At 44.0% G+C, this 12,200-nt stretch overlaps 1 protein-coding gene across 1 annotated transcript in view; it reads right to left on the reverse strand.

Moving 5' to 3' along the window:
* ADAM22 (ADAM metallopeptidase domain 22) overlaps positions 1-12,200 on the reverse strand; it is a 253,471-nt gene that overhangs the window by 129,584 nt on the left and 111,687 nt on the right. The window contains 1 exon segment of the mRNA XM_044292767.1: positions 3,347-3,429. Within this exon segment, the coding sequence (XP_044148702.1) occupies positions 3,347-3,429 (83 nt within the window).

The raw sequence follows: 12,200 nt of genomic DNA on the forward strand, positions 1-12,200 counted from the left end.
GCAATGGGGGTGTTGCCGTTACACCTAGAGGCTTTGCTCTCTCTGCACTTTGATTGACAGGACCAGGCAGTAATAACGTCATCACGCCGGGCCCTGTCATAGTGCAGAGGGCGCGGCAGTTGTAGAGAGAGCTGAGCCTCTAGGTGTAACGGTAACGCCCTCGTTGCTCCTAGAGGCTCATTTGCATATATTAAACCATCATTTTTCTCAGCAATGCGGGCACATATGAAGATGGGACCAACACAGATGCCTTCAGCTGCCCAGTGCACATGTAACAGGTCAGCCAGTGTCATAGGTACAAAACTGCTGACAGATGCCCTTTAAAATCTCCTCCACCTTGCGGGTGCTGTATACTGCTGCGGATGTACAGTAGGCAATACATATAAAGGTCCCATAGGCTTTCCTTTTATAGTATACCCCAGGTCCCTCTTTTTAACCACATAGAATAGCACAGAAGACTGCGCAGAGCCGTTTCCTGGCGCAGAGTGTGAGAGGACCCTAAGGCTCTGGTCGCACCACAATATTCTGTTCTGCTGTTTGTACAGGAGTCAGTCATTTCATTGGGATTTTTCTCGCGGCAGATGGCATCAGGTTCCTGTCGGTTTTGGCACGGAGAATGGCGTAGTCTGCTGATGTTCTTTTTTTTTTTCCTTACTCATCCATTAGGATCCAGTACAAAAGCGCCCGGGGATCATAAACATTTTCTAGAGATGGGTCTTTGATCCAAGGATTTTTTTTTTTTCACCACGCCATAATGGAATTTTTTTCCCTTTTAACATGAGCCAATTAGTTACTGTCTGGTAGGGTTTCTCAGAATAACCGGCTGAACATCATGGACTGTTGGGTTGTCACACAATAAATGTTCTACGTGTTTCAAGGCACACCTGAATCTGATTACTTATGTAATTGCATGTAATTAAAAATGTTGTACAACCACCAAGATGCTCAGTAAAATCTCAGAGTATAGCGCCACCTGCTGTTTGTTCTTTTCCCTATTTCTCGCTCCACCTCGCTAACATGGCTGAGGTTGTTGCAGATGCTCAGTTTCATTCTTTAACTGTCACCAGCCAGATCTTCTGTTAGAAGCTGTGACAATTACAGTGCAGCAGAAAGGACACAACCACGCTGTAATAGGGATAGAGATGCAGCAGAAAGGACACAACCACGCTGTGATAGGGATAGAGATGCAGCAGAAAGGACACAACCATGCAGTGATAGGGATAGAGATGCAGCAGAAAGGACACAACCAAGCAGTGATAGGGATAGAGATGCAGCAGAAAGGACACAACCAAGCAGTGATAGGGATAGAGATGCAGCAGAAAGGACACAACCCCTAAGCTGTTATAGGAAGAGAGCTGCAGCAGAAAGGGGAGATCTCTGGATCCATGTGAGGTACAGGGCTTTGTTAGAAGGAGACTGTCATGTACTCAATGATGTTGAATTTTACATTTATCTTGGGACAACACCTTTAAGAGATTAAATGGGTCACAGGAAACATGAAGAGTCTTATTTTCCTGAATCAGCACCTCTTTTGTCCATGGGATGGGGTCAGCTATTGCAGCTCAGTCCCATGGAAGTGAGTGAGGCAGAGATGCAACTCTAGACACTGACCATGGAGAAGAGGGACGCTGCTCGAGAAACCAAACTTGAGTCATACAACTGATATAGGTAAGCCAGAGTTTAGACTCAAAGGGACTTTTTCAACAAGATAACCCCTTCCCATGATTCTTTTAGGATATTTGGATATCAGAGTGGATATCATAGAGTGGATCTGTAACACCCTAGAGTTGTGTTACTACACGCCTCTACCCCGCTGCTATCTGTTAAGAGCCTGTATATTGTCATCTGATGTAATTTATATTATGTCTTTACAAATGTGCATCTAAAACCATGTTAAACACAATTGTACCTGTAATTTTCCAGGTTCACCAGCAGGTGGCAGCAACTTTTTGGCAAGGAACTAGTCCCAGTTTAGTGTATCTAGGCTGGAATGGATTATTCCAGCTTAGCTCCCCCTCTGTGAGTGAAGTGGGCTGTTCCCACATCCTGCAGCATGGGTGAAGAAGGAAGTTAGATTTATTGTAGCCTCCCCCCTGCTAGGGGAAGGCTGTGTGATGGCCTTCAGGAGATCCCCTGCATAGGGAAGACAGCAAGGATCTTGTCTTGGCTGAGACTTGATCATATACCCAGTCTGAGCACCTGCAGCCTCAGCTGGATGAAGAAAGCAGAAAACCACAGACAACCTCCAGAGTTCCAGGAAGAAAGCATCCCCTGAGAAATCATCTGAGAGATAAGACCAGAGACCTAGGAGAAGCCATGCCTCCTCAGCTAGTCTGTCCCCATACAACAGAAGTTACAGAAAGTGCAGAAGATTAATTCCTGTTACAATTACAGAGCTACCAAGCAGACGACTTATCCTGCAAGCTCACATTAAAGCAGAAGCATTAATTTCCTGCCAATCATTGCTAAAACCTGCTGGGACCAAGAGACCAAAGCTGTATACTGCTTGGATACAAGTTATGTCAAGTAAAGAACCGTTTGAACTTCATCTAAAGGTCTGGACATTATTTACTCTGCTAAATTCCTCTATTACTCCTACTGTCACTACACTCAAATTTATTGCAAGTGAGCCAGGAGCCAGGAGTCCGGCCGTACCCAGGTAGGAGACACCGTTGACACAAATATCACCACTCTATAGAGACATTATAGGCCATTACACCACTCTGGCATTCCTAATCTGGGACCTGCGTTATAACACCTTGGAAGGGCCCTGGGGTAGTACCCTGCGCATGCTGCATGTGCAGTCATGACAAATACAGAACTTTAACAACCCGTATCCTGGCCATTGCAGATCTCCTTTATCAGTGAGAACACCAAGCTGCTAAGTAAGAGTGTAACCCACTCTGGTGGTCTTGACCCCGCCATGTATTTTATGGATGCCTATAAACTTGAATGGGCTCCATGTCATACTACATTTTTAGGAAGAAACATCATTACTTCTATTTTTGTTAGCCATTAAAAAGGTATCAAACCTGCAATACTCTTATTTTGTTTCTCTTAGTGAGAGCACTAAACAACATTTTTAGGAATACACATTTAAATGTGCATTAATGCAGTGTTACCACATTACCACCAGAGGGCAGCAGAGTTTCATTTTTTTTTTATTCTCAGTGGATCAGATTCTGCAACAAACCTGTATTGCGTCCATCAAATCTATAGCGCGCATAGGGGGAAATATAAAAATGGTATCAGACAGAACCCTTTTTAGTAGGGCAGCTATGAGGTTCCCTATCTGGTGCACCCTTTAACCTCTACATATTTCCGGTGAGGGCTTACTAATACTTACTGAAGTCCATGACAAGTTGATAGCGCCACGAAAGACGTAGGGTTTCCTCGGATTTGGCCCTGGTAGTAACAATGTTCTCCACCCTAAAAGACAAGACAAACTCGATTATGATCATACGACAAGCATGTGCAATGCATTCTCCTCCAATATGGTGTTAACCAGTTCAGGCCTGGTATACATTAGTTAGAGGGCTTCTAAAATGTGAAATGTTGTACATTGTTATTGTACGATGCAGCATATCCTTTAATTTTGGGTAGTTCTGTTATTATCCACCAGTAAGTGTATTGGGTTTATTGTGTGTCCAGATACCTAGCATACTTGCTGGAACATATTACCCCATGGCAAGGTCAGGGGAATGGGCCTACCTCCACCTCATCTTAAATGAGCACAGCCGTAGCTAAATTTTACCCATAGTTAAATTACAGTTAAAAAGTATGTGATACAGTACACATAAATAGCACCGCTATACAGTATATAGAAATAACATTGCTATACCATATGCATAAATAATACAGCAATATTGTAAACATTAAAGGGCATCTGTCAGCAGTTTTGTACCTATGACACTGGCTGACCTGTTGCATGTGCACTTGGCAGTGAAGGCACCTGTGTTGGTCCCATGTTCATATGTGCCCGCATTGGCGAGAAAAATGATGTTTTAATATATGCAAATGAGCCTCTAGGAGCAACGGGGGCGTTGCCGTTACTCCTAGAGACTCTGCTCTCTACAACTGCAGCTTCCTCTGCACTTTGATTGACAGGGCCAAGCATGATGTTTTCACTGCCTGATCCTGTCAATTAAAGAACGGAGGGCATGGCAGTTTCAGAGACAACAGAGTCTCTAGGTGTAACGGCAACGCCCCCATTGCTCCCCACCGATCAGCTGTTTGAGAAGGCACGCTCCTATGAGCGCCTCAGCCTTCTCGCAGCTTACCATGCACCTCGCCGTCCATTGTACATTCTCTCAGCTTTCCCTAGACCAGTGATGACACATTCATCTGTCACGTAGCCTAGGAGGAACTATGTTCCATAGAAGGGAATGTAGCTGAGCGCAATACCAAGCACAGCCACTATACAATGGTCGGCGCTGTGCTTGGTGAGCACGGAGAACATGGGGGAGGCCCACACTAATCAGATACTGTTGACCTATCACAGGGATGCTCAACCTGCGGACCTCCAGCTGTTGTAAAACTACAACTCCCCTCATGCCCTTTTGAAGGCTGTAGGCTGTCCAGGAATGGTTGGAGTTATAGTTTTGCAATAACTGGATGGCCGCAGCTTGACCATCCCTGACCTATCATATAAAAATGCTTTAATAAATATTTCCAGAGTTTTTATGCCAGGGCACTGGATGTTTTGTTTTTTTGTTTTTTTGCTCAAAATCTCAGGGTTCCTTTCACTTCTCCATAGTTTAATATGATAAAATGATGCCTTGTTTTAGCTGCCACTAGGGGGAGCTCACTGTATAGGGTGTTTGCAGTTCTCAATCAATATATATGCAGATACGTATACAGAGTTACATGTTGCTACAATAGATAGAAACGCAATAAAATTCAGTGGTAGCAAAATATCGTATATGAACAGATACGTCCTGACTAGTGTTGAGCGAAGAGAGCTTCGGATGCTTCATCCAAAGTCGCTTTGTTCAAAGTTTCAGAATAATAGATACTAGTCGGAACCGGAACAGAGTTCGGTTTCAAGTTTTAAGCTGGTTTTCCACTTTAAAAAACAATTACCGAAGTTATTCAAGGAAGTCACGCGCGACTTTGTGAATAACTAAATTAGGCTCATTGGAGCCCATACATTCTAATACTGTACGGAGACTGATCTCTGTACAGTATTATTCTGACGTTTTTAATGAAGAGACTTCGGAGGAAGCATCTGAAGCTCGCTTCGCTCAACACTAGTCCTGACTATCCATTACTAGATTTACAGATTTAGGCCCCATTCACACGGCCGTATCCATTTTGCGGTTCCGTCGTCCGCACTTTATTTGCGGGCCCATTGTTTTGGGCCTGTGGTCCGCATTTTGCAGACATATTCTATTCTTTTTACGGAACAGACATACAGATGCGATACGCACACAGATGTTTTGTGTGCTTTCCCCATCCATATGTCCGTCCGCAAACGGACCACATTTTGCGGATCCACTATTTTTGGACCACAAAACGCATACTGTTGTGCGAATGGAGCCTAATTGAAGAGGAAGTTCAGCAAAGGTTAAAGGTTTTTTTTCCCCCGGTTTTAAATTGGAAAATAGGCGCAATCACCGTATAACTCAAAAGTTCTCCAACTTTTTAATATATTTTGTGTTGCAAAAGTTCACCATTTATAAGACCTTTGCTCGATGGATGTGTATATGTGATGCAAATAGCAAGTCTAAAATATATCAGCCCGGAGTCCAGACTGCCCAAACTGATCCAACTGAAGCAAAATCCCAGCTGTGAGAAGTACAAGGTCAGGTTGTACCCCACGTTCTGATCACTCGCTGTGATTTACTAGGAGGACGATGGATACAATCTGGCCTCGAGAGCAGGGGTGGGTTTGTATGGGGGATCTGCATAGAGCGGAGATTGATGTCTGATGATTAAAATGGCACAATGTAAATGGCAGCTTGCTGTGCCATCTGGCCAGGAAAGACGACATAGGCAGAATCTTTGTGATAACTGCTGCTTCTTATTATCTGCAAATTGCCAACTTGAAATTAGCAGCATTAGGAACCAGACGCATAATACCTGCTCCGATAATTAAAGCAACACTACACTCTGGGGGTGGGAGGGGCGGAGCATGACACAGGAAACACCCAAAGAGGGCATCCCTGTGTCATCCTCTGCCCCCACAGTGGTTATCAGTTTTGGTGCAAGGTGTTCCTTTAGGCTAGGGCTACACGGCAACATTTGTAGCGCGACTTCTTGATGCAAAGAAGTGGCGCAACTTTTTTTTTTTTGTAAAAAGAAGTAAAAATAGTAGGGCACACCACCACTTGATGTCAAACGGATATTTATTATAACATATACTATCTAGAACATATAAAATACAATCAAATACGATAAAATTGTTAAAATATAAATACTAAAATATAGTCATCAATACAAATCAAATGTAAGTAAATGGATTCGGCTACGGCCGCAAATTTCCTTATATGATGGTAGCTTCAATACATGTCTTTGAAGATTACAATTTCATCCTATAATTCCAATGCTGTTTAAAAAGTCACTTGTATCTATGTGTTTTAACACTGAGTTGTGGCAATGCCGCAGAAAAAAGAAGAAGACTTCTACCGGAGTGGTTTTACTCACTATTTTTAGATAATGCCGGCTTCCTTATCACTCGTGGCGTCCCACGTACAGTGAGAGTCTCTTATAGGCTGCGGCAGAAAAAAATGAAGTGTAGACTTGCGGGATCCTCGGTGATTGTGAATTGGTTGTATCGTCTCACAGGTCACCTGGCAGTATATGCCCTCTGCGTTGTTTGTTCACAGTGTGCAGGGTTAACTTTCACCAGGAAATAAAAGACTCAGCGTAAAGACGAATGTTCTTTTCCATAAAGTGCAACTTCACCGATCCCTTCTTTAAAGTGCTTATAGGTCTTCAAATCTGTATATCATGGGCTTCATTACCAAACGCGTTTCGGAGACTAAGGCTCCTTCTTCAGTGGTTAACCACTGAAGAAGGAGCCTTAGTCTCCGAAACGCGTTTGGTAATGAAGCCCATGATATACAGATTTGAAGACCTATAAGCACTTTAAAGAAGGGATCGGTGAAGTTGCACTTTATGGAAAAGAACATTCGTCTTTACGCTGAGTCTTTTATTTCCTGGTGAAAGTTAACCCTGCACACTGTGAACAAACAACGCAGAGGGCATATACTGCCAGGTGACCTGTGAGACGATACAACCAATTCACAATCACCGAGGATCCCGCAAGTCTACACTTCATTTTTTTCTGCCGCAGCCTATAAGAGACTCTCACTGTACGTGGGACGCCACGAGTGATAAGGAAGCCGGCATTATCTAAAAATAGTGAGTAAAACCACTCCGGTAGAAGTCTTCTTTTTTCTGCGGCATTGCCACAACTCAGTGTTAAAACACATAGATACAAGTGACTTTTTAAACAGCATTGGAATTATAGGATGAAATTGTAATCTTCAAAGACATGTATTGAAGCTACCATCATATAAGGAAATTTGCGGCCGTAGCCGAATCCATTTACTTACATTTGATTTGTATTGATGACTATATTTTAGTATTTATATTTTAACAATTTTATCGTATTTGATTGTATTTTATATGTTCTAGATAGTATATGTTATAATAAATATCCGTTTGACATCAAGTGGTGGTGTGCCCTACTATTTTTACTTCTTTTTGAAATATTTTTTAAAGGATTGGGTGAATCCTTTTTGTAGGTGCACCCTTTCATTGCCTGAGCAGTAGGTGAGCCCTCTCCAAGTACTTGAATTTTTTTTTTTTGTGCTAGTCAGTGGTGTCACACTGCGACATGCTGCGACTGCAACACGACAGTTGCAAAAAAATCCATCCAAGTCGTGTCGTAGTCGGAGCACATCGCAGTGAGACACCACTGACTATTATTATAAAAAATGTCGCACAACTTTGGTGCGACATACATGTCGCAATGTAGTGCCACCCTTTTTGTTGCGCAACTTATCATAAAGGGAGGGATCCATAGATAGAAGCAGTGTCTGGGTGAACCCAAGTGCAAGTGACATTACAGTCTGCATAATCCTCTCATCATTATACAACGCAGCACATTTTTGGGTTTGTTTTTGGATAGCCTAATGCTATAGTAGTAATGCTGTCAGAGTACAGGCGACGCCAAAGGATAGCCCAGGCAAGGCACAATATTTTGACTGCACATCAGACACAGTAGCTGACGCCTGTATTGGAGGTATGTCAGGCACTGTATAGAGGTATATCTGGTACAGTAGTGGAGGTATGTCTGGCACTGTATAGAGGTATATCTGGTACAGTAGTGGAGGCATGTCTGGCACTGTATAGAGGTATATCGGTACTGTAGTGGAGGTATGACTGGCACTGTATAGCGGTATATCTGGTACAGTAGTGGAGGCATGTCTGGCACTGTATAGAGGTATATCTGGTACAGTAGTGGAGGTATGTCAGGCACTGTATAGAGGTATATCTGGTACAGTAGTGGAGGTATGTCTGGCACTGTATAGAGGTATATCTGGTACAGTAGTGGAGGCATGTCTGGCACTGTATAGAGGTATATCTGGTACAGTAGTGGAGGCATGTCTGGCACTGTATAGAGGTATATCTGGTACAGTAGTGGAGGCATGTCTGGCACTGTATAGAGGTATATCTGGTACAGTAGTGGAGGTATGTCTGGCACTGTATAGAGGTATATCTGGTACAGTAGTGGAGGCATGTCTGGCACTGTATAGAGGTATATCTGGTACAGTAGTGGAGGCATGTCTGGCACTGTATAGAGGTATATCTGGTACAGTAGTGGAGGTATGTCTGGCACTGTATAGAGGTATATCTGGTACTGTAGTGGAGGCATGTCTGGCACTGTATAGAGGTATATCTGGTACTGTAGTGGAGGCATGTCTGGCACTGTATAGAGGTATATCTGGTACAGTAGTGGAGGCATGTCTGGCACTGTATAGAGGTATATCTGGTACAGTAGTGGAGGCATGTCTGGCACTGTATAGCGGTATATCTGGTACAGTAGTGGAGACATGTCTGGCACTGTATAGAGGTATATCTGGTACAGTAGTGGAGGCATGTCTGGCACTGTATAGAGGTATATCCGGTACAGTAGCGGAGGCATGTCTGGCACTGTATAGAGGTATATCTGGTACAGTAGTGGAGGCATGTCTGGCACTGTATAGAGGTATATCTGGTACAGTAGTGGAGGTATGTCTGGCACTGTATAGAGGTATATCTGGTACAGTAGTGGAGGTATGTCTGGCACTGTATAGAGGTATATCTGGTACAGTAGTGGAGGTATGTCTGGCACTGTATAGAGGTATATCTGGTACAGTAGTGGAGGCATGTCTGGCACTGTATAGAGGTATATCTGGTACAGTAGTGGAGGCATGTCTGGCACTGTATAGAGGTATATCTGGTACAGTAGTGGAGGTATGACTGGCACTGTATAGCGGTATATCTGGTACAGTAGTGGAGGCATGTCTGGCACTGTATAGAGGTATATCTGGTACTGTAGTGGAGGCATGTCAGGCACTGTATAGAGGTATATCTGGTACAGTAGTGGAGGTATGTCTGGCACTGTATAGAGGTATATCCGGTACAGTAGTGGAGGTATGTCTGGCACTGTATAGAGGTATATCTGGTACAGTAGTGGAGGCATGTCTGGCACTGTATAGAGGTATATCTGGTACAGTAGTGGAGGCATGTCTGGCACTGTATAGAGGTATATCTGGTACTGTATTGGAGGTATGTCAGGCACTGTATAGAGGTATATCTGGTACAGTAGTGGAGGTATGTCTGGCACTGTATAGAGGTATATCTGGTACAGTAGTGGAGGCATGTCTGGCACTGTATAGAGGTATATCTGGTACAGTAGTGGAGGTATGTCTGGCACTGTATAGAGGTATATCTGGTACAGTAGTGGAGGTATGTCTGGCACTGTATAGAGGTATATCTGGTACAGTAGTGGAGGTATGTCTGGCACTGTATAGAGGTATATCTGGTACAGTAGTGGAGGCATGTCTGGCACTGTATAGAGGTATATCTGGTACAGTAGTGGAGGCATGTCTGGCACTGTATAGAGGTATATCTGGTACAGTAGTGGAGGTATGACTGGCACTGTATAGCGGTATATCTGGTACAGTAGTGGAGGCATGTCTGGCACTGTATAGAGGTATATCTGGTACTGTAGTGGAGGCATGTCAGGCACTGTATAGAGGTATATCTGGTACAGTAGTGGAGGTATGTCTGGCACTGTATAGAGGTATATCCGGTACAGTAGTGGAGGTATGTCTGGCACTGTATAGAGGTATATCTGGTACAGTAGTGGAGGCATGTCTGGCACTGTATAGAGGTATATCTGGTACAGTAGTGGAGGCATGTCTGGCACTGTATAGAGGTATATCTGGTACTGTATTGGAGGTATGTCAGGCACTGTATAGAGGTATATCTGGTACAGTAGTGGAGGTATGTCTGGCACTGTATAGAGGTATATCTGGTACAGTAGTGGAGGCATGTCTGGCACTGTATAGAGGTATATCGGTACTGTAGTGGAGGTATGACTGGCACTGTATAGAGGTATATCTGGTACAGTAGTGGAGGCATGTCTGGCACTGTATAGAGGTATATCTGGTACAGTAGTGGAGGTATGTCAGGCACTGTATAGAGGTATATCTGGTACAGTAGTGGAGGTATGTCTGGCACTGTATAGAGGTATATCTGGTACAGTAGTGGAGGCATGTCTGGCACTGTATAGAGGTATATCTGGTACAGTAGTGGAGGCATGTCTGGCACTGTATAGAGGTATATCTGGTACAGTAGTGGAGGCATGTCTGGCACTGTATAGAGGTATATCTGGTACAGTAGTGGAGGTATGTCTGGCACTGTATAGAGGTATATCTGGTACAGTAGTGGAGGCATGTCTGGCACTGTATAGAGGTATATCTGGTACAGTAGTGGAGGCATGTCTGGCACTGTATAGAGGTATATCTGGTACAGTAGTGGAGGTATGTCTGGCACTGTATAGAGGTATATCTGGTACTGTAGTGGAGGCATGTCTGGCACTGTATAGAGGTATATCTGGTACTGTAGTGGAGGCATGTCTGGCACTGTATAGAGGTATATCTGGTACAGTAGTGGAGGCATGTCTGGCACTGTATAGAGGTATATCTGGTACAGTAGTGGAGGCATGTCTGGCACTGTATAGCGGTATATCTGGTACAGTAGTGGAGACATGTCTGGCACTGTATAGAGGTATATCTGGTACAGTAGTGGAGGCATGTCTGGCACTGTATAGAGGTATATCTGGTACAGTAGTGGAGGTATGTCTGGCACTGTATAGAGGTATATCTGGTACAGTAGTGGAGGTATGTCTGGCACTGTATAGAGGTATATCTGGTACAGTAGTGGAGGTATGTCTGGCACTGTATAGAGGTATATCTGGTACAGTAGTGGAGGTATGTCTGGCACTGTATAGAGGTATATCTGGTACAGTAGTGGAGGCATGTCTGGCACTGTATAGAGGTATATCTGGTACAGTAGTGGAGGCATGTCTGGCACTGTATAGAGATATATCTGGTACAGTAGTGGAGGTATGTCTGGCACTGTATAGAGGTATATCTGGTACAGTAGTGGAGGTATGACTGGCACTGTATAGCGGTATATCTGGTACAGTAGTGGAGGCATGTCTGGCACTGTATAGAGGTATATCTGGTACTGTAGTGGAGGCATGTCAGGCACTGTATAGAGGTATATCTGGTACAGTAGTGGAGGTATGTCTGGCACTGTATAGAGGTATATCCGGTACAGTAGTGGAGGTATGTCTGGCACTGTATAGAGGTATATCTGGTACAGTAGTGGAGGCATGTCTGGCACTGTATAGAGGTATATCTGGTACAGTAGTGGAGGCATGTCTGGCACTGTATAGAGGTATATCTGGTACAGTAGTGGAGGCATGCTGGCACTGTATAGAGGTATATCTGGTACTGTAGTGGAGGCATGTCTGGCACTGTATAGAGGTATATCTGGTACAGTAGTGGAGGTATGTCTGGCACTGTATAGAGGTATATCTGGTACAGTAGTGGAGGCATGTCTGGCACTGTATAGAGGTATATCTGGTACAGTAGTGGAGGTATGTCTGGCACTGTATAGAGGTATATCTGGTACTG

This window comes from Bufo gargarizans, chromosome 5 (genome assembly GCF_014858855.1).
Source record: "Bufo gargarizans isolate SCDJY-AF-19 chromosome 5, ASM1485885v1, whole genome shotgun sequence".
NCBI lineage: Eukaryota > Metazoa > Chordata > Amphibia > Anura > Bufonidae > Bufo > Bufo gargarizans.